Genomic DNA, 25,164 nt, shown 5'->3' with positions numbered 1-25,164 from the left:
ACTGATGAATAAATGTGTTTTTTTTATATATTTTTTTGGATATGTATTATAGCAAAAAGTAAAAAATGTATTTTTTTTTCAAAATTGTTGCTCTTTGTTTGTTTATAGCGCAAAAACTAAAAACCACAGAGGTGATCAAATACCACCAAAAGAAAGCTCTATTTGTGGGAAAAAAAGGACATCAATTGCGCACGACCTTGCAATTGTCAGTTAAAGCGACGCAGTGCCGTATCGCAAAGAAATGACCTGGTCATGAAGGAAGCAAATCCTTCCGGGGCTGAAGTGGTTAATGTGTATGTCAAGTCAAAACGGGGAAGAACCACTACCATTTTTTTTTTTACTTCCATCCAGTGCACCGTTAGGGCTCGTTCACACTTACATTAACCTCTGAAGAGCAATCCATGTTCAGATCGCTCTGCATAGAGCACTTGATAGGCAGTGAGGAGGCGTTGTATCACCCCCTTGCCTCCTGGTTGAACCCCTTAAACCGAACACTAACGCCCTGCAACCGCATGCATTGCAGGGTACTTGCAGAGCAGCCCCATTCTCTTGAAAGCGCCAAGGGTATAATTCTGCGGCATGTGTACACCTCTGGCCATTGTCTCTGCAGCTAAAAGGGGAGAGGTATAAATGCAGCTCAACCACAGATTTCACTTCACTTCCCGATGACAATGATTTACCACACAGGAAGTGTGTGTGTGTGTGTGTGTGTGTGTGTGTGTGTGTGTGTGTGTAGGGGGAGGGGGGGCACAACTCTCCAACAGAAGCACAGACAGGAATAATTATTATGTAGTAATGTTTTATAGATATTATGCATGTAATTATGTATTTATAGTTAATTATGTAATATAGTATAGAAAATCCAAGAACCCCTGTAACATTTTTTTATTTTTGTTTGCGTCTCTGTTGCAGATTTTCCTGTAAAACTGTTGTAGGTAAGGCTGACCATACGTTATACAATTTTTTTGTACAATCTTCGATTAGATTTACCAAAACTATATAATATAATATGAGGTCAAACCTAAACACTTTCAATTTGTATGCAGTCAGGCAGGTACTTGCACTACATAGTTGAAGGTAAATCTAAAAGAAGCTGCGTGCTGCGGGGTATAAGCTTCTCCCAACTCAGCTCTGTGCTGTTCGCTCCGTCCTGGTCCTGGACGGAGCGAACAGCACAGAGCTGAGTTGGGAGAAGCTTATACCCCGCAGCACGCCGATCGACAGTTTTTAAGAGCTTATATTGTATGGTGCACAATAGCACCAGGAAAATGTGAGTACCCCTTTGTGGGGAGTGGGTTTTTTTATTCAATAAATATTGTTTGACGGAATTACACTATATAGTCTCTCTTTACTTTCTGGTGTGATGTCTATGGAGGCATAGTGATCCAGATTGGAGATCGTATCTAGCTTGCTATACAGAGCCCTGGGGTGGCTCCACAGCGTGATTTGACACAGCTGATTACTGTGTCACACGCTCTAAGGTGAGCGCAATCACTTTGGGGGGTCACTGAGGCACACCACGGCATGTTTTTTGTGACACTTGGACTCAGCACGCTGGATAATTTGGACATTTAATGTGTTCTTTGGACACGATCACACACAGAATCTTTTGTGGATATTTTGAACACTGTTATATGGAATTTTTTTGGGTGATATTTCACCATTAGAGATTGCATTGATTTATTTAAGATTCACTTGTCACTCATATGTAAATTAATTTTAGATTATAATTGAAGAATTGCATGTTGCACTTTGTGTGAGGTATTGCACGTTTTTTATCAATTTTTCATTAACTTATCTATTCATTATACGCACAGTATTTATGATTATGTGTTTTTTATCCATTTCTTATTAATTTATCCATTCAATATATGCACAGTATTTTATGTTTATGTGTTGAAATATCTATTTATATGCACATTGCACTTAGGAGGAATTGTGTGCAAACATATATATATATATATTTTATTTTTTTTTTTTTTGATGGTATCACCACGGTGAATAGTTTATATGATATACACTTAAGCGCAGCACAATTTTTTATTTATATTAAAGCTAATAAAGGGTCTGGAGGATCTTAGTTATGAGGAAAGGTTGCGAGCACTGAACTTATTCTCTCTGGAGAAGAGACGCTTCAGGGGGGATATGATTTCAATATACAAATACCGTACTGGTGACCCTACAATAGAAATAAAGCTTTTTCGCAGAAGAGAGTTTAACAAGACTCGTGGCCACTCATTAAAATTAGAAGAAAAAAGATTTAACCTTAAACTACGTAGAGGGTTCTTTACTGTAAGAGCAGCAAGGATGTGGAATTCCCTTCCACAGGTGGTGGTCTCAGCAGGGAGCATCGATAGTTTCAAGAAACTATTAGATAAGCACCTAAATGAACGCAACATACATGGATATACAATGTAATACTGACACATAATCACACATAGGTTGGACTTGATGGACTTGTGTCTTTTTTTAACCTCGCCTACTATGTAACTATATATGTAATTATCCCTTGTCCTGGGAGATCTTCAGAGCAGCCAAGTGGGCTGGTAGTTCTTGCAGGCAGTAGGGTTGGGAGAAGTTTCTACGGAGAAGTTGGGGATACTCCTGAATGCAGCTTATAACTAGGGATGGGCGAACGGTTCGGCCCGAGCATAAGTTCGGCCCGAATTTTGGTTGTTCGGGTGTTCTGCAGAACACCGAACAATATGCGGTGTTCAGGGCAAATTCGAAAGCCGCCGGAACACCGTTAAAGTCTATGGGACATTAACATGAAAAATCAAGTGTTCATTTTAAAGGGCTTATATGCAAGTTATTGTCATAAACAGTGTTTGGGGACCCGGGTCCTGCCCCAGAAAACATGTTTCAATGCAAAAAAAGTTTCAAAAACGGACGTTTTTTCGGGAGCAGTGATTTAATAATGCTTAAAGTGAAACAATAAAAGTGAAATATTCCTTTAACCACTTGCTTACTGGGCACTTAAACCTCCCCTCCTATCCAGACCAATTTTCAGCTTTCAGTGCTCTCACACTTTGAATGACAATTACTCAGTCATGCAACACTGTACCCAAATTATTTTTTGTCCTTTTTTTCATACAAATAGAGCTTTATTTTGGTGGTATTTGATCACCTCTGTGTTTTTTATTTTTTGCGCTATAAATGAAAAAAGACAGAAAATTTTGAAAAAAACTAATTTTTCTTAATTTCTGTGATACAATTTTGCAAATCAGTCATTTTTCTTCATAAATTTTGGCCACAATTTATACTGCTACATATCTTTGGTAAAAATAACCAAAAATTTGTGGAAATTATTTGGTCTGTGTGAAAGTTTTAGAGTCTACAAGCTATGGTGCAAATCATAAAAAAATTATCACATCTGATGTACTGGTGGCCTATCTCATTTCCTGAGACCCTAACAAGCCAGGAAAGTACAAATGCCCCCCAAATAACCCCTTTTTGGAAAGTAGACATTTCAATGTATTTAGTTAGAGGCATGGTGAGTTATTTGAAGCTGTATTTTTTTCCCACAATTCTTTGCAAAATTGAGATTTTTTTTTTTCCACAAAATTGTCATTGTAATAGCTTATTTCTCTCACATGGCATGTGTATACCACAAATGACACCCCAAAATACATTCTGCTACTCCTCCTGAGTATTACGATACCACATGTGTGTGACTTTTTTACTGCCTGGCCACATACAGAGGCCCAACATGCAGGGAGCACCATCAGGTGTTCTAGGAGCATAAATTACACATCACATTTCTCAACCACCTATTACACTTTTAAAGGCCCTGGAGCACCGGGACAATGGAAACACCCACAAAATGACCCCATTTTGGAAAGCTTACACCCCAACGTATAATCTATGAGGCATAATTAGTCTTTTGAATGGTTTATTTTTTTCCAGAAGTTTTTGGAAAATGTGGAAAAAAAATGAAAACGCATTTTGTTTTACACAAAGTTGTCCGTTTATAAGATATTTCCAACACATAGCATTTAGATAGCAAAAATGACACCCAAAAATACATTCTGCTACTCCTCCTGAGTATTACGATACCACATGTGTAGGACTTTTTCACTGCCTGGCCACATACAGAGGCCCAACATGCATGGAGCACCATCAGGTGTTCTAGGAGCATAAATTACACATCACATTTCTCAACCACCTATTACACTTTTGAAGGCCCTGGAGCACCAGGATAATGGAAACACCCACAAAATGACCCCATTTTGGAAAGCTAACACCCCAACATATAATCTATGAGGCATAATGAGTCTTTTTAACGCTTCATTTTTTTCCAGAAGTTTTTGGAAAATGTGGTAAAAAAAATGAAAACGCATTTTTTTTACACAAAGTTGTCAGTTTATAAGATATTTCCAACACATAGCATTTGGATAGCAAAAATTACACCCCAAAATACATTCTGCTACTCCTCCTGAGTATGGCGATACCACATGTGTGAGACTTCTACACAGCCTGGCCACATACAGAGATCCAACATGCAAGGAACACCGTCAGGTGTTCCAGGGACACATAGCATGCACATACCAAGAATTACACCCCAAAATACATTGTGCTGAGCAAAGCATAAACAAAAGATTACCTGTGGTTGTAGTAGCGCCGTTGTACACAGGAGGATAGCACTGGTCCAGGCAGCAGGCAGGGACTTGGTCAGCAGCGGCGAACACAATTGTCCAGGCAGCAGGCAGGGTTACTGTCCATATAAAGTCCAGGGTCAGTGCAGGCAGAGATATTGTCCGCAGTGCCAAAAATATTGGTCCTGGTAGTAGGCAGGTCCATGTGGTGTGGTCAGTGCGACAGGCAGAGGCATGACGGCAGTAAGTCCTACAGGAAGAAGTAGGGCCTCATTCAGGACAGAATGGGGACAGGGGTAGAGCCTTCTCCCACCCAAATCTCTTTGAAGCCTCCGAGTCTCCAGACCCTAATCTAGGATTGAGAAAACAAAAAAAATTGTTTACTCCATCCAGAAAAACAATTCTGGAGCCCCTCACATATGTGAGACCCCTGTGTTGAATCCCACTAGTCCAGTATCAGGGTACAAGATCAGTCCAAGAGGCAAATATCATGGTCAAACAGTCCAAGGTCAGTTCCAGATCAGGCAGATGTATGTACAGAATTGTTAGGCAGAAGCATGGTCGAATAACAGTCCAGGGTCAGTTCCAGATCAGGCAGAGGTATGTGCAGAATCGTTAGGCAGAAGCATGGTCGAATAACAGTCCAGGGTCAATTCCAGATCAGGCAGAGGTATGTACAGAATCGTTAGGCAGAAGCGTGGTCAAATAACAAGCCAGGGTCAGTTACAGAGGAGGCAGTGGCATAAGGGTAAATTGCAGGAACGGAGGCTTACGTTTACCATACTTCACTAATAATTTAGTGAAGTATGGTAACGGCAAGAACATTCACCTACGCAGAGGCCTGGTTCAGAAGGACATTGTGCACAATAAAAAGATGTGTCTCTTCTGAATCCTGGTACACACCTTACATTTTTTTTGCCGTCGTTGGCCTGTTGGTTTGGGAGGGATTTTATCGGGAAAGTGGCGTTCGGAGAGTCGACTTAGAACATCTGATCGGATAATTTCTGGTGGGCCGTTCGGGAATATAAGGGCAGTGAAAACTTCCTCCTGGTAGCCAAGGAAGCTTTGGGGTTTTGGGTGGAGTTACGATAAATTAAATATGAATTGTAGATGGCCAAATGAAAAAAATAAATTGCGACTTTCTTATACCAATGGTATGTCCGTCTTGTGGCAAGGTACGGTTCCAGCATCTGGTCATTCAAGTCGACTCCTCCCATAAACAAATTATAATCATAGATGCATTTAGGTTTCTGTATGGGGCCATTTCTTCTGGGGATTTCCATGAAGGTATCATTGTGGATTGAAGACAACATGTACACATCTCTTTTGTCCCTCCACTTCACTGCCAAAATCTGGTTGTTTCGTAGACTTGCCGTTTCTCCTTTTCTCAATTTCTTATTGACCAGACTTTGAGGAAAGCCCTCTACACACAGAGATGTGTAGAAGTTGTCTACATACAGGTGGTAGCCTTTCTCCAGTAGGGGGTATGTGAGGTCCCAAACAATTTTCCCGCCTGATCCCAAGTAGTCTGGGCAATTAGGGGGTTGCAGCTAGGTGTCCTTCCCTTCGTACACTTTGAAGGCATACATGTAACCTGTGACTCGGTCACATAATTTGTATACCTTCACCCCATAGCGGGCCCTTTTACTGGGAATATATTGTTTTATTTTAAGCCTGCCACTAAACTTAACAAGGGACTCATCCACACATATGTTTTGGTCCGGGGTAAACAGCTGGGGGAATACTGCAGAAAAATAATTTAAAAGTGGCCGAATTTTGAAAAGCCTGTCATAGTTTGGGTCATTTCGGGGAGGGCACTGGGTATTGTCATTGAAATGAAGAAACCTCATTATCATGAGGTATCTGTTTCTGGGCATTACCTTGGAGAATACTGGCATGTGGTGGATGGGGTGGGTTGACCAATAGGACATCAAAGTGTTTTTTTTTTGTGAGTCCCATATTAAATGTGAGCCCTAAAAAAACCTTCAACTCCTCCACCGTTAGGTCTCTCCATTTATAGGGACGGGCATAGTAGGACGTTGGATTATTCAAAATAAATTGCTGTGCATAAAGGTTGCACTGGGCATGACAGCATGTCCTCGGTAAAAATTAAATTAAAAAAATTTATTGGGGAAAAATTCTCCGTGTCCACCTGGACTCCTGGCTGGGCAGTGAAAGGGGGAATGTTGGCTTCTCCTGAATTAGGAGGAAGCCACAAGGGGTTCTGCAGGGCATAGGGAAGGCTGGCATGGGTCCTTGGCCTTTCTTGCCGAGGCACTGCGGTGCTGGTGGATGGCACTGCGGTGCTGGTGGATGGCACTGCGGTGCTGGTGGATGGGACATGCCGCGCTGGTGGATGGCACTGCAGTGCTGGTAGATGCCACTGCCTCCTCACCAGAACGCCTTCGTTTGGCGGGCCGAATATTTTCCTCCTCTGAGTCACTCAGTGTTCCACTACTGAGGACTGGCTCATAATGTCCGACTCAGATCGGAGTCGGAAAGGGAATCTGAAAAAGAGAGCTCCCCGTTGCTCTCCTCGGCCTGGGACAGTATTTGTTAAGCCTCCTCAGCGGAAAAGCTTCTTTTGGCCATGGTTGCTAAGCCTGCACTGATGGGCACTGATGAGGCGGCACTGATGAGCACAGATGGGCACTGAGGTGGCACAGATGTGCACTGATGAGGTGGAACAGATGTGCACTGATGAGGTGGAACAGATGTGCAGATGTGCACTGATGAGGTGGCACTGGTGGGCACTGATGAGGCGGCACAGGTGAGCACTGATGAGGTGGAACAGATGTGCACTGAGATGGCACAGATGTGCACTGATGAGGTAGCACAGATGTGCACTGATGAGGTGGCACAGCTGGGCACTGATGGTTTGGCACAGATGGGGCGGCACAGATGGGGCGGCACAGATAGGCACTGATGAGGTGGCACAGATGGGCACTGATGAGGCGGCACAGATGTGCACTGATTGCACAGATGTGCACTGAGGCAGCACAGGTGGGCACTGATTGGCACAGGTGGGCACTGATGAGGTGGCACAGGTGGGCACTGATGAGGTGGCACACGTGGGCACTGATTGTGCAGATGGACACTGATCACCGCTGGGCAGACAGGTGGGCACCGATTGGCCCAGGTGGGCACCGATTGGCACAGGTTGGCACTGTACTGATGGGGCACTGTACTGATGGGCACTGTACTGATGGGCACTGTGGGCACTGTAAAAACGTTATTGAAACTCACAGATCGCTGACAGTTTCTCTCTCTCCTCACACGCTGTCTCTGTGTGAGGAGAGAGAGCCGGCAATGAGAGATGATCTCAAATGTTTACATTTGAGATCATCGCTCATTGGCCATGGTGATCGCAGTGATCACAGCGGCCATTTACAGCGATCTGTGATTGGCTGTGTCCAAGCGAGGTAAGGGGAGGCCATCATATGACGGCCTCCCGGGAATTGACATCCGCGCTGTAGCCGTCATTCAGCTATGGCCGGATGTCAGGTGGTTAAATTTCGTACCTGGGGGGTGTCTATAGTATGCTTGTAAAGTGGCACATTTTTCTCGTGTTTAGAACAGTCCCTGCACAAAATGACATTTCTAAAGGAAAAAAAGTAATTTAAAAGTAGGGATAAGCACGATGTTTGAGTCGAACGTAAGTTCGACTCGAACATCGGGTGTTCACCTGTTCACCAAATAGTGAACAATTTGGGGTTTTCGCGGCAAATTTGAAAGCCACAGAACACCCTTTAAAAGTCTATGGGAGAAATCAAAAGTGCTCATTTTTAAGGCTTATATGCATGGTATTGTCATAAAAAGTGTTTGGGGACCTGGGTCCTGCCCCAGGGGACATGGATCAATGCAAAAAAAGTTTTAAAAACGGACGTTTTTTCGGGAGCAATGATTTTAATAATGCTTAAAGTGAAACAATAAAAGTGAAATATTCCTTTAAATTTCGTACCTGGGGGGTGTCTATAGTATGCCTGTAAAGTGGTGCATGTTTCACGTGTTTACAACAGTCCCTGCACAAAATGACATTTCTAAAGGAAAAAAGTCATTTAAAAGTACTCACGGCTATTAATGAATTGTCGGTCACGGCAATATACATAAAAGTCATTGAAAAAAACGGCATGGGATTCCCCCACAGTCCATTATCAGGCCCTTTGAGTCTGGTATGAATATTAAGGGGAACCCCAAACCAAAAATTAAAAAAAAAAATTGCGTGGAGGTCCCCCTTAAAATCCATACCAGACAATTTTAAGGGGAACCTCGCGCCAAAATAAAAAAAATGGCGTGGGGGTCCCCCAAAAATCAATACCAGACCCTTATCCGAGCACGCAACCTGGCAGGCCGCAGGAAAAGAGGGGGGGCGAGAGAGCGCCCCCCCGAACTGTACCAGGCCACATGCCCTCAACATGGGGAGGGTGCTTTGGGGTAGCCTCCCACAGCACAGTGTCCCCATGTTGATGGGGACAAGAAATGTCATTTTGTGCAGGGACTGTTGTAAACACTGGAAACATGCGCCACTTTACAGGCATACTATAGACACCCCCCAGGTATGAAATTTAAAGGAATATTTCACTTTTATTGTTTCACTTTAAGCATTATTAAAATCACTGCTCCCGAAAAAACGTCAGTTTTTAAAACTTTTTTTTGCATAGATACATGTCCCCTGGGGCAGGACCCAAGTCCCCAAACACTTTTTATGACAATAACTTGCATATAAGCCTTTAAATGAGCACTTTTGATTATTCATGTTAGTGTCCCATAGACTTTAACCGTGTTCGTGTGTTCTGACGAATTTTTTGCCTGTTCGGTATGTTCTGGTGTGAACCGAACAAGGGGGTGTTTGGCCCATCCCTACTTATAACACACTGTGCTATTTTCTAAAAGGGACTGAGAGTTCCTAGTCCTCAAGGGGCTTTTGCTTTTGATCACCAAAGACTGTCAGTGTCCAGGAAGGAGGACAATTTAGTATCTTGTACATAGCAAGGAATTTTTCACTGTTTATTGTTTCAATAAAGCTGGGCATCCCATAATCCCCTATTCCCCATCCAAGTTATCACCCCTAATAAAATAACAAAACCAAGTTCAGAGTCTGTTTCTTGTGTCTGGATGGAAGTGCAAAGTTCTTGTTGCCTGGAACCAATTACCAGCAGCCCCTGCGGGGGTACTGATACATGGAGAAGAGGAGTCCCAACACACTTTGTATGTTATAGTGAGAACACTGCCCCATCGTAGATACAGTGATTGAGAATTTTACCTTAGGACAGGAAGTGTGCTAGGGTCGGTTCACACTGAGGCAGCACGACTTACAGCGCGACTGCCTCAGGCGACCCAGGACACGACTCAGCGGCGACTTGCAAAACGACTTCTCTATAGAAGTCAATGCAAGTTGCCCCCAAAGTCGTACAGGAACCTTTTTCTAAGTTGGAGCAACTTATTAGATTAGAACGCTCCGATTAGAACGGTTCCATTGCAGAGAACGGGACACTACTTGTCAGGCGACTAGGTCGCCTGACAAGTCGTCCCAGTGTGAACCGAGGCTTACTGGCAGGAATATCAGGTGAAAATAAAGTGCAATAAGGCTAAATAAAACTAAAGCAGCAGCTGCATATTAGGACCTAAATTGCAGTATACAGTATAAAATTCTGTTCTTAGATTTACATACACTTTAATGTCTCTTCCTTTTCCCTCAAAAAATAGTAATCGTTTAGTACCTCCCAAACATCTGGGCAACTCTTTTACCAGAGGTTGAAAATATGATCCACCCACATGCTTAGATTCTTGTTATGAGATCTGGTGCAACACAAGTCAAATGAGTGATACAGATGTTAATATTTTAGCCATTTCAGCAGACGAGATACCCAAACTCCCACTCTTCTGTATTAAAGGCAAACCCCACACAAAATGGGTAAAAACCCGTTTGGTCAGGTAGTAGGAATAAGCACAAATATTTACCTTTGTTCACTCGCTTACCTGGCAGCAGGTGACCTCTTCCACTGCCAGTGTCTTGGGTTGTGAGCAGACTCTTACTGTCTTCCTGTACAATGCATAACTGCTGGTCCTGCATTGTACTTGCAAACAGGCTTGATGGAGTGAGGAAAAAAGTATTTGTTCTTATTTCTCCACCCCTAGCCATATGAAAATGTAAAGTTTAGCTAATATAAAAATAAAATTAAAAAATAATCAATAGGGATATTAAATACTGTGCTGCTGGCTCCTACATTAGTCTCTAATCTTCCAGTGCAGCAGGGTTTAATAGAACTATGAACTTGTCAAAGGCACTCATCAGGTCTGCAGACTGCCCACCCCTTCTGCCCAGCGCCTCTAGTAATAGAAGCTGTTCTATAGCTTTTATGAATACATTGTGATCTGCGAATGAAGGACAAGTGAATGTATAAAAGGTCCACTTCCTCCACTCATAGATAGGGATGAGCCCGAACATTATGGGGCGTTCGTGGCAAATTTGAGCACCACGGAACGCCCCATAATGCCCTGCAAGATCGCAGTGCATTGGCATCTTATGTTTGGCCATATCATGCACCTGATCTGCATGCTTTGGCCAATCACAGCGCGCTCTGCTGGGAGCCTTTGGCCAATCATGGCTCAGGGGGGTAAGTCCACGCCCCACACTATATAAGGCTGCACAGTATCTCACAAAAGTGGGTACACCCCTCACATTTTTGTAAATACTTTATTATATCTTTTCATGTGACATTGAACGTTGGCAACACTGAAGAAATGACACTTTGCTACAATGTAAAGTAGTGAGTGTACAGCTTGTATAACAGTGTAAATTTGCTGTCCCCTCAAAATAACTCAATACACAGCCATTAATGTCTAAACCGCTGGCAACAAAAGTGAGTACACCCCTAAGTGAAAACATCCAAATTGGGCCCAAAGTGTCTATTTTGTGTGGCCACCATTATTTTCCAGCACTGCCTCAACCCTCTTGGGCATTGGAGTTCACCAGAGCTTCACAGGTTGCCACTGGGGTCCCCTTCCACTCCTCCATGATGACTAAAGAAGCTGAGGGTAAAGGTGGTGGACTGGCCAAGCATGTCTTCAGACCTAAACCCTTTTGAGCATCTGTGGGGCATCCTCAAACGGAAGGGGGAGGAGCGCAAGGTCTCTAACATCCACCAGCTCCGTGATATTGTCATGGAGGAGTGGAAGAGGACTCCAGTGGCAACCTGTGAAGCTCTGGTGAACTCCATGCCCAAGAGCGGTAAAGGCAGTGCTGGAAAATAATGGTGGCCACACAAAATATTGACACTTTGGGCCCAATTTGGACATTTTCACTTAGGGGTGTACTCACTTTTGTTGCCAACGATTTAGACATTAATGGCTGTGTGTTGAGTTATTTTGAGGGGGACAACAAATTTACACTTTTATACTACTTTACATTGTAGCAAAGTGTCATTTCTTCAGTGTTGTTGTATGAAAAGATAAAAAAAAAATATTTCAAAAATGTGAGGGGTGTACTAACTTTTGTTAGATACTGTATGTGTTGCATGGTCAAGAAGAGATTAATGCATAATTATTGGGAGTATTATACATATTCCTTTCACTTCCTGTCCTATAACCACAACAGGAAGCAGTAGTGGTCCATCCATTAGGACAGCACGGACACCGCAGCCCCCCCCCCCCATCCATATGTCCGGTCCCCTAATATACATGCAGGGCGCCGGACGCATGGATTCCTATGTTTTTTTTTTTTTTAAGCATGTAATTAGAGCCAGGGGCTCTAATAGGCTTCAAAAAAGGGTGGGTTTGGGGAACAGAGCACTGCGCCCCCTGAGCCCACCCAGTTGTGTAACAATAGCGAATGAATATATGCTATTGTCACACTGATTCTCCTCCTAGCCAATCAGGAAGCGGGAGAGACCCATCACCCGATTCGCTGAAAGTACAGGCGATCCTATTGGCCACCTAGAAGGAGGAGGGAGAGGAGACGCATGGCTGCCGTGGGGAGACGCATGAGAAGCTGCTGCCTGTTGCCCGGAGGTAAGGGTAAGTGCGGGGCCAACCGACTGATGGGGAGGAGGGGTGCGATTGACCCAACCGACTGATGTGCAGGGGGCGGGGTGGGTGCATTGTTTGCCGCTCCCCCCAAAACACCAGGCGCCACTGACAGGAAGTGAGAGAATCCCCAGTTGTCACCAGAACCACTGTCCCCAATTAAAGATTTCCCTTCTATACCTGTCCTAGTGACAACTTTCGGGATTTCTGCTTTAGGTTCATGTCTGAATGAAAAAAAAAACCTAGCCAGTATTTGTGTGAATGTAACCTTTGGTAGGGGATATCCCAAAGGTGAGAGCCACAGAGCCAAAGGACTAATAGGAACAGGCAAATCACATCAATTTCCACAAATAGGGCGGAAACGTTGGCATTTCTTTCACTTTCACTCTCGGTGAGATCGGTCATTGGGGAAATCTCCCTAATGGGAACAGTCATAAAGTTTCGTTTATCTGTATAATAAAGGAGGGAAGGGGAGGGGACAAGTCTTCCAGAAAAGAGGCAATAAGAAAAAAAAAGAAGAGATTACTTCAGAGCCCGCCAGGTGACAGACATGGGGGGCCGTGGAAGGGGCAAAGAGCCAGACACCTGCCCTAAGCAGCCCAGGGGCAGAGGAAGGGGAGCCCTCAAGAGCAATGAGGAGCCGGGCAGAGGAAGGGGAGCCGCTAAATGTAATGAGGAGCCGGGCAGAGGAAGGGGAGCCGCTAAATGTAATGAGGAGCCGGGCAGAGGAAGGGGAGCCGCTAAATGTAATGAGGAGCCGGGCAGAGGAAGGGGAGCCGCTAAATGTAATGAGGAGCCGGGCAGAGGAAGGGGAGCCGCTAAATGTAATGAGGAGCCGGGCAGAGGAAGGGGAGCCGCTAAATGTAATGGAGAGCCGGGCAGAGGAAGGGGAGCCGCTAAATGTAATGGAGAGCCGGGCAGAGGAAGGGGAGCCGCTAAATGTAATGGAGAGCCGGGCAGAGGAAGGGGAGCCGCTAAATGTAATGGAGAGCCGGGCAGAGGAAGGGGAGCCGCTAAATGTAATGAGGAGCCGGGCAGAGGAAGGGGAGCCGCTAAATGTAATGAGGAGCCGGGCAGAGGAAAGACAGAAGTTGCTGGAAGGGCTCAGGGGCAAAGAGGCGCTAAGAAAGAGCCTCTGAGGAGAGCAGAGCAGAACACAGACCCGGGAGGGCACAAACCGGCCCAAGCCAAGCCGAAGGGAAAGGTGCCGCCACTGGCCGCCCCCAATGGCAGGGGACTGAGACCCGTGGTAGAGAGTCTGAGCCTGAAAATGACTGACATCTCACGTGCTGCAATGAAAGTGAACCCGATAGTAGACACCATCATACGTAAGGTGTCACAGGAAGACCCTCTGTTCTCATACATGGAATGGATGTCTACAGGGAGCTATTATGAAAAAGTGAAGGTGAGATTTTGTTTAATATTTTGTGTGTTTCACTTTGTTTGTAATTGCATTTTATTTTTATATTTATGTATTTTGCCCTATCTACATGTATATTTTATTTTTGTAGTCATGTGTTGTGCTTTATCTGTATTTTAAAGTGGTTGTAAACCCAAAGAAAAAAAAAAACATTGTAAGAAAAAAGGCATAATGAATTAGTATGCATCGCATACTAGCTCATAATGACATACTTACCTTAGATTGACGCAGTTGCAGCGGTCCCCGCACACCAATGTGAGCGGCGACATGTCTCCCGGAGTTATTTCTGGGTTCACGGAGCCGCAATGACGTCCCTCCCACGCATGCGCTGCTGAAGAAACGGCAAGAGCGAGCCATTTCTTCAGTGCGCATGTGCCAATGACGTCAGCGCAAGCGTATATATGGTAAATATCTCCTAACCCGTGCAGGTTTAGGAGATATTTACAGTACCTACAGGTAAGCCTTATTATAGGCTGTAGTACGGTACAAGTGGTGTAACTAGGTTTACAACCACTTTAACCACTTGCCTACCAAGCACTTACACCCCCTTCCTGCCCAGGCCATTTTTCAGCTTTCAGTGCTGTCGCACTTTGAACAACAATTGCGCGGTCATGCTACACTGTAGCCAAACACATTTTTTTATCATTGTCTTCACACAAATAGAGCTTTCTTTTGGTAGTATTTAATCACTGCTGCGTTTTTTTTTTTTTTACAAAAAAAAAGACCAAAAATATTGAAAAAAATGTTTTTTACTTTTCTTTTCTGTCAGTAAATTTTGTAACTAAGTAATTTTTCGCATTCACTGATGTGCGCTGATGAGGCGGCACTGATGGGCACTGATAGGCTGAACTGGTGGGCATTGATGAGGTGGCACTTATGGGCACTGATTAGGTGTCACTTATGGGCACAGATGAGGAGGCACTAATATGCCGCACTTATGGGCACTGATAGGTGGCACTGATGTGTGGCATGATGAGCACTGATAGGCACTGTTAGGTGGCACTGATGGGCACTAATAGGCGGCACTGGTGGGCACTGATAGGCACTGATAGGCAGCACTGGTGGGCACTGATAGGCGGCACGGATAGGCGGTACAGATGGGCACTGATGGGCGACACTGATGGGCATTGATCAACAGAAGTGATGGGTATTGATGGGTAGCACTGAAAGGCTGCACTGATTGCCAGCACTGACTGGCATTGCTAATGGGCACTGATTTGTGGCACTTGTGGGCACTGATTGCTGCCACTCATGGGCACTGTATGCTGGCATTGATGGGCAATGATGGGCACTGGTTTGTGACACTTTTTTTCTTTATTGTAATCAGGACACTGATGATCAGTGCCCCGATTACATTCCTAGATGTCCCCCTGTGAGGAGATGCCGCTGATCGGCTCTCCTCTCCTCACACTCTGTCAGTGTGAGGCGAGGAGAGACGATAACTGGCATCTCCATGTTTACATGTGACCGGCTGTGATTGGACACAGCCGATCACATGGTTAAAAAGCCACAGACGCTGCTATTTTCAGAGATTGGGGTCACGCCGTGTCCTAGCAACACGGAGCGGCCGTTCGGGGACACCATCAAATGACGGGCGTCCCAGAACGAGAGCCGGGCGGCAAGCAGTTAATTATTATTTTCATATTTTACATGTTTTGTTCTCTCTGTATTTATATTTTACATTTTATTTTCATATTTTATGTGTTTTGCTTTATTTATATTTTATCTTTATATTTTGTGTTTTGCTTTATCTATATTTTATATTTATATTTTGTGTTTTGCTTTATCTATTTTTTTTTTACTTTATACATTTTATTTTATCTATATTTATATTTTACATTTTATTTTTATATTTATCCTTGATGTGTTTGGCTTTATCTATATTTATATTTTGTGTTTTGCTTAATCTATATTTTTATTTTATACAGTGCATTGAAAAAGTATTCATACCCCTTGACATTTTCCACATTTTGTCATGTTACAACCAAAAACGTAAATGTATTTTATTGGGATTTTATGTGATAGACCAACACAAAGTGGCACATAATTGTGAAGTGGAAGGAAAATAATAAATGTTTTTCCAAATTATTTACAAATAAATATGTGAAAAGTGTGGCGTGCATTTGTATTCAGCACCCCTGAGTCAATACTTTGTAGAACCACTTTTCACTGCAAGTCTTTTTGGGGATGTCTCTACCAGCTGTGCACATCTAGAGAGTGACATTTTTGCCCATTTTTCTTTACAAAATAGCTCAAGCTCTGTCAGATTGGATGGAGAGCGTCTGTGAACAGCAATTTTCGAGTCTTGTCACAGATTCTCAATTGGATTTAGGTCTGACTGGGCCATTCTAACACATGAATATGCTTTAATGTAAACCATTCCATTGTAGCTCTGGCTGTATGTTTAAGGTTGTTGTCCTGCTGGAAGGTGAACCTCTGCCCCAGTCTCAAGTCTTTTGCAGACTCTAAAGCCGCGTACACACGAGCGGAATGTCCGACAGAAAAAGTCAGACGGAAGCTTTTTATCGTCTATTCCGATCGTGTATAGGCCTCATCGGACTTTTTTTTTCTAAAATTCTGACGGACCTAGAAATGGAACATGTTCTAAATATTTCCGACAGAACCAATTCCTATCGGGAAAACCGATCGTCTGTATGCTGTTCTGACGGGCCGAAAACGACGCATGCTCTGAAGCAAGTACGAGACGGAAGCTATTGGCTACTGGCTATTGAACTTCCTTTTTCTAGTCCCGTCGTAAGTGTTGTACATCACCGCGTTCTTGATGGTCGGACCTTGGTTTGACCGTGTGTAGGCAAGACCACTTGAATGGAATTCCGTCTGAGTTTATTCCGACGGCAAAACCGGTCGTGTGTACGCGGCATAACAGGTTTTCTTTGAAGATTGCCTTGTATTTGGCTCCATCCATCTTTCTACCAACTTTGACCAGCTTACCTGTATTGCTAAAGAAAAGTATCCCCACAGCATGATGCTGCCACCACCATGTTTGGGGATGATGTGTTCAGGGTGATGTACAGTGTTAGTTTTCCGCCACAAATAGCATTTTGCTTTTAGGCCAAAAAGTTAAATTTTGATCTCCTCTGACCAGAGCACCTTCTTCCACATGTTTACTGTGTCCTCTACATGGCTTTTTTTTGCAAACCACAAACGGGATTTCTTATAGCTTTCTTTGAACAATGGCTTTTTTTCTTGCCACTCTTCCATAAAGGCCAGATTTGTCCATTCTCCCACCTGAGCTGTGGATCTCTGCAGCTCCTCCAGAGTTACCATGGGCCTCTTGGCTCTCCTTGCCGGCCTGTCAGTTTAGGTGGACCATGCCCCTGTTGAAGACCCCCTTGGTCGAAACGCGTCGGACGATCTCCCCTTCCTTACGCTGCTTAGATTTTATTTTAATTGTGATCACTTTTATCCATTTTTTGTATGGTATTTTTAGAAATAAAAATCCCTGGTTTACCTGCACTATGCAGAAGCTTTTTATTTTTTATTTGCATATTATCCCGATGCAAGAAACTGCCTTCCAGTAGCCCTACTTCCATCACGGGGTCTGGATCAAATCTGTCCCCGGCTTCTCCTTGGAACACATCCTTGAGGTCTATTGGCTGATATCCAGTTGGCGGCCCTTCCTGATGTTTCTTCACCCCATCAGAGAAGTCGAGAAGTGAGACAGAGGTTCCACCGTTCCGGATATCCTTTTCCAGCCTAGGTTTGGCTCCATGCACCATTGACTCCATGTCATATGACAGTGGAGTCCACGTCATCTGGTAAGAGTACCCATCTTATCTTACTTCCTGATGTTTTCATTCTGATGCCCCATATCGAGATGTTGGTTTACAGCTACGGAAGTTCTGTACCCCGTTGTTGACTCACAGTCACAGATCCACACCGTGCACCATTGACTTTATTTTCTAGTTTCACATCATTTTTTGGTCCATACCAGTTCCTCTTAATAATTTGAGTTTGGAATCATCCATTTACCATATGTGGACACTTTATACTGTGTTTGTTCATTTCATTTCACTTATGGTTTTTGCACATATGCTTTACTGTTCAGTACAGCATCTCTTACTTAATTGTTTCACTACACCCTAACTTCCTATTACTTCTTAGCGCTGCATTTTTCTTCCCATTGGTAGGTTTGTAGTTGTGCCATATTCTTTCCATTTTCGGATGATGGATTGAACAGTGCTCTGTGAGATGTTCAAAGCTTGGAATATTTTTTTATAACGTAACCCTGCTTTAAACTTCTCCACGGCTTTATCCCTGACCTGTCTGACGTGTTCCTTGGCCTTCATGATGCTGTTTGTTCACTAAAGTTCTCTAGCAAACCTATGAGGGCTTCACAGAACAGCTATATTTATTCTGAGAATAAATTACACACTCTATTTACTAATTACTGTATATACTCGAGTATAAGTCGAGATTTTAAGCCTTTTTTTTTAGGCTAAAAGTGCCCCCGTCGACTTATACTCGAGTCACCGCTGTCTGCCTACATGATCAGTGTGTCATGCAGGCAGACGGCGGCCAGCGTGTGATAATACAGTTCGGAGGCTATTCCAGCTTTCAAAAGCCACGCCTCCTCCTCGTCTGTGATAGGCTGAACACTCCATTTCCCAGCAGTCAGTGTACAGCCTATCACGGACATTCTCTCATCCTCGTCCGTGGTATGAGGATGAGAGAATGTCCGTGATAGGCTGACCGCTGACTGCTGAGTGTTGTACCTATAACAGACAAGGAGGAGGCACGGCTTTTGAACAGTGGAATGGCCGCCGGCTGGTATTATCACACGCTGATCAGAGGATGGAGATCGCCACAGGGAGGATGGAGATTGCCACACGGAGGTTGCACAGGGACACAGGACACATGCACATGTACAGGACACATGCACATGTACAGGACACAGGGACACAGGACACATGCACATGTACAGGACACATGGACATGTACAGGACACATGCACATGTACAGGACACAGGGACACATGCACATGTACAGGACACAGGACACACGTAGGCTGCACAGGACACATGCACAGGACACAGGGAGGCATGCAGCTGCAGATGGGCATTGTTGACCCTCTTTTTCCACTTACAGTAGCTGCTGCATTTCTCACCCTCGTCTTATACTCGGGTCAATAGGTTTTTCCCAGTTTTTTGTGGTAAATTAGGGGCCTCGACTTATACTCGGGTCGACTTATACTCGAGTATATACGGTAGGTGACTTCTGAAGGCAATTGGTCCCACTAGATTTTAATTAGGGGTATCAGAGTAAAGGGGGCTGAATACAAATGCACACTACACTTTTCAGATATTTATTTGTAGGAAATTTTAAAAAACAATTATTATTTTCCTTCCACTTCACAATTATGTGCCAATTTGTGTTGGTCTATCACATAAAATCCCAGTAAAATACATTTATGTTTTCAGTTGTAACATGACAAAATGTGGAAAATTTCAAGGGGTTGGAATACTTTTTCAAGGCACTGTATTTATTTTTGATGTTTTGCCTCATCTAGAATCAGGGTGGATTTGATTTAGATCAAGTCAATTTAAATAATGATTTAAATCACTAGTAAAAAGGCTTGATTTAAATCAACTCGATATTTTTTAAAGAGCAACTGTAATCTCTGACCCACAGCGGCTCCTCCTCTGACCCACTGGTGATTTACCGACAGTCCCATTCACTTTAATGGGATGGCTGGTGATGCGGCAGTGACACACCAAGGTGAGGGACGTGGCGCCAGCAGGTGAGTGGATGCCCGCTAACAGGCGCTGCCATAATGGATCTGAAAGAACAGGTGCTCTTTAAATGTAAGGACTTATTCTTGCTGGTAGTTAGAATCGGTAATATTTGCAAACAAAATGAAGGTTTCCTATTTAGAATATTAAGCTGTCAGGTTAGTAAAACAGCGATAATTGGAACCGACCAGCGATCAGCGGTGATTCAGTCTTAGAAGCGGTGGGGGACAGATGCAGTATGGGATCGAAGCTGCATCCGCCAAGGTAAGTATAAATGTTTATTTTTTAAAAAAACTCAAACTTCTCTTTTAAAGCGTAACTTTAGACAGATAAACAAAACATGGGCGGACAGGCAAGATTTTTGATACGGAATAGACATGCTGTGTCTCTTCTACATTAGAGGTACTTACCTGCGTGTCCACCCTGTACAGTGAGCCACAAACACACAACTTATAGTACAAGTTCGGGAATGGCAATTTGAATGAACTCCTACATGCATGAGAGTGACATCATCTTGGCCCAGCCGATGATCCATAATCGGAAGCCAGCTGGCTGGGAACTCCGGGAAGCCTCATTGCTGGAGCCAAGGTGGGTATAGTTTTGATTTAGGTACTGAACGCATGGGGGGGCTGGAAGAATCGGTGATCATGTGACTGCTGCCATTGACTGTGACATTGGTCACATGATCAGGAGTCAATCCCACTCACTATCAATCCTTAGTAGGGAGCAAGAGTTGTCAAAGAGAGTGCACAGAAACCTCAAATGCATATGTGTGGCATTTGGGCTTTAAAGTGGGCAGCAACAGGCTAACTACCCCACACTGCATCCCAGCAGGCCTTTAAATGAGCTTTAATGCAGGGAAGCTGATCAACTTCCTAATTGTGTGACCGCTGTGGCATGATCCTGAGCTTATCCCAATCAGAAGTGATAGCTCAGGTCAGTGTGCTGGGTCTGTTCTGAACATATATGGCCCACAATCTACCTATCACCATATATATGTTGAATGGTCAAGAAGAGACTAGGGCCTTGTTTGCACGTGCGTACACCCGTGCAAAGGGCTGTGTTTGCCTGCAGGGGATGCACAGATGCCCCATGCATTCGCGTGCAGGTACTTTCATTTTGGGACTCAGCAGTTGCATGGAACAGTCGTTACAAATTTGAAACCTGTGTGGGTGCGTGTTGCTGCATGTCCCAGAATAAAACTGCCTAGAAGTGGATGCACGGAACACCTGTGCATCCCCTCCAGGCAAAACACAGCCCTTCACACTGGTGTTGGGAAGGGGGCCTAGCATGAGAATTTTTTGTTGCCCTTAAAGCTCAACAGCCCCCTAATACTTACCCCAGCCCCAGTGGCGTCGCTAGGGGGTGGCTATTGAGGCTCTAGCCCCGAATCTGGGGCCCATAGCCTCAAGTCTCTTCTCACAGGGGTTCCTGCATAACCAGCGGGCCGTGGCCTCCCTGCAGCCGATGCCGCGGGTGCGGCGGGTGGGCTGCATGAGAGAGCCGGGCAGGCGGATGACAGAAGCAAGTGGGCGGACGAGCAGAGATGACATCTCTCTCCACCCGCCCCGCATCACCGCTCTTCCACACTCATAGTGCGGGCCTCTTCAACGAAATGGATCCATACTGCCAGCCTGCCACCAATGCAGGGAAAATGCATATTTGGTGGCACTGGTTGGCATGGCAAGTGACAATCCGCAAATAATGGCAGGCGATCATCCACATCTGGTGGCAGGTGACGTGGCAAGTGACAATCCACATCAGGTAGCAGGTGACGGTGGCAAGTGACAATCCACATCTGGTGCCAGGCGACAGTGGCAAGTGACAATCCACATCTGGTGGCAGGTGACAGTGGCAAGTGATAATCCACATCTGGTGCGAGGCGGCGGTGGCAAGTGACAATCCACATTTGGTGGCAGGCGACGGTGGCAAGTGACACGCTGCATCTGGTGGCAGGAGATGTGGCAAGTGATACGCCCGGGTTTCCACTGTTTCTGCATTATGGTGAGTTGAACCACTTCATTATATATTACAATGTAATAATAGAAATAATGCGCTTCAATCACCCTGACACCATACCAACCATGGTGCCGTGGTGATTGAAGCGCCAACACCAGCTAATGCCCGCGAAAAATTGCTTACCACGCGCATGCCCCCCAAGTGACCATGCCCCATCCCTATATAAGTCATTGCGGACCGCACACACGGCATTACAGTGAGAGAGAGCGTCGTGTCAACATCGGAAGAAGAGGGTAGAAGACGGCTGAGAAGACCGGGCCACCGCTAGCAAAAGAGCCGGCAAAAGAGCAGAAGATAGCGGAGGAGCCCGGCAGAAGATACCAGAGAGTGGGAGAAGAACCAGAGAGCGCGGAGAAGAAGGAAGAGACCCCCAAAGTCGGAAGAAGACCCCCGGAGCTGCCTAATAAATTATTTTAAAAACCTGTCTAGTGAGTTTTTTTTATTGACACTTTTTTCCTAGGTGAGTGGGTAGGGGTACGATGTACCCCATACTCGTTTACATAGGGTGCGGCGGGGGGCTCCCGGATTCCGATAAGCCCCCCGCCCGCAGACCCCGACAACCAACGGCCAGGGTTGTCGGGAAGAGGCCCTTGTCCTCATCAACATGGTGCTACCCCAAAGCACCCACCCCCCCATGTTGAGGGCATGCGGCCTGGTACGGTTCAGGAGGGGGTGGGGCGCTCGCTCGTCCCCACCCCTTTTCCTGACCGGCGGGCTGCGTGTTTGAAAAAGGGTCTGGTATGGATTTGGGGGGACCCCCACGCCGTTTTTCCCATAGGGAAACATTGATTTTCACACGTCATGCGACATGAGCTCCCAATGTCGGAGCATTTTTCGCACTAGTGTAAACCCAGCCTGAGATGGTTCTACACCTTCATTTGAGTCCAGCTGTGTTTGATTATACTGATTGGACTTGATTAGGAAAGCCACACACCTGTCTATATAAGACCTTACAGCCCACAGTGCATGTCAGACCAAATGAGAATCATGAAGTCAAAGGAACTGCCTGAAGAGCTCAGAGACAGAATTCTGGCAAGGCACAGATCTGGCCAAGGTTACAAAAAAATGTCTGCTGCACTTAAGGTTCCTAAGAGCACAGTGGCCTCCATAATCCTTAAATGGAAGACGTTTGGGATGACCAGAACCCTTCCTAGAGCTGGCCGTCTGGCCAAACTGAGCTATCGGGGGAGAAGAGCCTTGGTGAGAGAGGTAAAGAAGAACCCAAAGATCACTGTGGCTGAGCTCCAGAGATGCAGTCAGGAGATGGGAAAAAGTTGTAGAAAGTCAACCATCACTGCAGCTCTCCACCAATCGGGACTTTATGGCAGAGTGGCCCGACGGAAGCCTCTCCTCAGTGCAAGACACATGAAAGCCCACATGGAGTTTGCTAAAAAAAATACCTGAAGGACTCCAAGATGGTGAGAAATAAGATTCTCTGGTCTGATGAGACCAAGATAGAACTTTTTGGCCTTAATTCGTAATCTGTCCAAATACAGTCCCAACTGAATCTGAATCTGCCTGCAAAACGCCGCTGCAGCTGCACTTTGCCGGCGCTGCCCATTGTATACACCGCTCCTACAGCACTGCATAGAAACTGCTTGCAGGAGTTTTTGTGACGCCTGCCAGCGCAGCGCTCCAGTGTGAAAGCACTCGGGCTTTAGGGGGGGCTAGTGATGAGTGGGGACATGGGGGGCCCCAGTGATCATAGAGGACATGGGGGGCCCAGTGATGAGGGAAGACATGGGGAGAGGCAGCAATGATGTAAGACAAGGGGGGGCCCAGTGATGAGGGAAGACATGGGGGGGCCAAGTGATGAGGAGAGATATGGGGGGCCCCAGTGATGGGGAAGACACGGGGGGGCTCAGTGATGGGGGAGACATGGGGGGCCCCAGTGATAAGGGGCGACATGGGGGGGGCCCCAGTGATGAGGGGAGACATAGGGCGGCCCCAGTGATGGGGAAGACATGGGCGACCCCAATAATGAGGGAAGACATGGGAGAACCCCAGTTATGGGGGAAGACATGGGGGGACCCCAGTGATGGTGGAAGACATGGGGGACCCCAGTGATGGTGGAAGACATGGGGGACAGTGATGGGGAAGACATGGGGGGGCAGTAAAGATTGAAGACATGGGGGGACCCCAGTGATGAAGGAAGACATGGGGGCAGTGATGAGGGACGACATGGGGGGGAGTGAAGAGGGAGGACATTAGAGGAGGGGGTCCGGAAAGAGGGAGGACATTGGGGGGGACCAGAAGGTGAGGCCTCCTGACTGTCGTGTGTGTGTGTGTGCCGGCCTGACATCAACTTCCCTTCCTGTGCCCTCCCATGTCTTCCCTCTTCACTGCCACCCAAGTCCTCCATCACTGCCCCCCCAATGTCCTCCCTAATCACTGGGGTCCCACCATGTCTTCCCCCATCACTGGGGTCCCCCCCATGTCTTCCCTCATCACTGGGCCCCCCATGTCTTCCCTCATCACGGGCCCTCCCCATATCTTCCCTCATCACTCTGGGCCCCCCATGTCTTCCCTCATCACTGGGCCCTTCCATGTCTTCCCTCCTCACTGCCCCCCTGTCTTCCCTCATCACTGGGTCCCCCCCCCAATCTTCCCTCATCACTGGGTCCCCCTGTGTCTACCCTCATCACTGGGGTCCCCCCATGTCCTCTCTGATCACTGGGGCCCCCCATGTCTCCCCTCATCACTGGGGCCCTACCATGTCCTGCCTGATCAAAGGGGTCCCCCATGTCCTTCCTGTTCACCAATCATCACCCCCCCTCAAATCACTGTGCTTCCCATGTCCTGCCCCCAGCCTCTGCTCAGGGGTCTTCCTGTGTCCAGGCTGGTGGGGGCTCCTGGTGTCATCCCAGCTGTGGGGGAATCTTTCTGTCAGGATCATTGCTATGGCTTGGATATTGCATTGATGTAAAATATATCTAAACCCAGTTCCATAATATCTGCTTTTCTTAACCACTTCAGCCCTGGAAGGTTTTACCCCCTTAATGATGAGGTGGAGAGTGTGATGTCGCCCTGCCTCTTCACCTTGTCAAATCAGAGAAGACCATGTATTAATTCAAAAAATGCAAAGGCGCTAAGTGGCCAACTGCTGTTCAGAAAGCAGCGGGGCAGCCGCTCGGCATGTAGCCCAGAAGTAAGTGGAGATCCCTGAAAAAGCTTTGTCTACTGTAGTGTTTTCCAACAGCATTGGCCAGGTATGGTATATACATAATTACATTAAAAACAATGGAAAAACACATATACGAGAGCGCCCAGGCTGCACAACCCAAATGTATACAGAAAAGACAAGACAAGGATTCCCCAAGGGGGTTTTTTAGGCAGCAATACATTGAATGTT

General features: G+C 45.7%; 1 protein-coding gene across 2 annotated transcripts in view; it reads left to right on the top strand.

Moving 5' to 3' along the window:
• The first annotated feature begins 12,636 nt into the window (after positions 1 to 12,636).
• Positions 12,637 to 25,164, top strand: part of LOC141140039 (cyclic GMP-AMP synthase-like) — an 89,485-nt gene continuing 76,957 nt past the window's right edge. Inside the window, exon 1 of one of the 2 annotated variants that reach the window (XM_073626801.1) lies at positions 12,637 to 14,025. In XM_073626801.1, the coding sequence (XP_073482902.1) occupies positions 13,171 to 14,025 (855 nt within the window). In that variant the 5' untranslated portion in view covers positions 12,637 to 13,170. The remainder of the gene's footprint in view (positions 14,026 to 25,164) is intronic. The other variant, XR_012243886.1, reaches the window with a different exon arrangement.

The sequence above is a fragment of the Aquarana catesbeiana genome, linkage group LG04 (assembly GCF_042186555.1).
Source record: "Aquarana catesbeiana isolate 2022-GZ linkage group LG04, ASM4218655v1, whole genome shotgun sequence".
In the NCBI taxonomy this organism is placed as follows: domain Eukaryota; kingdom Metazoa; phylum Chordata; class Amphibia; order Anura; family Ranidae; genus Aquarana; species Aquarana catesbeiana.
The sequence above is the reverse complement of the archived record's forward strand: the minus strand, read 5'-3'. Positions and strand labels throughout refer to the sequence as shown.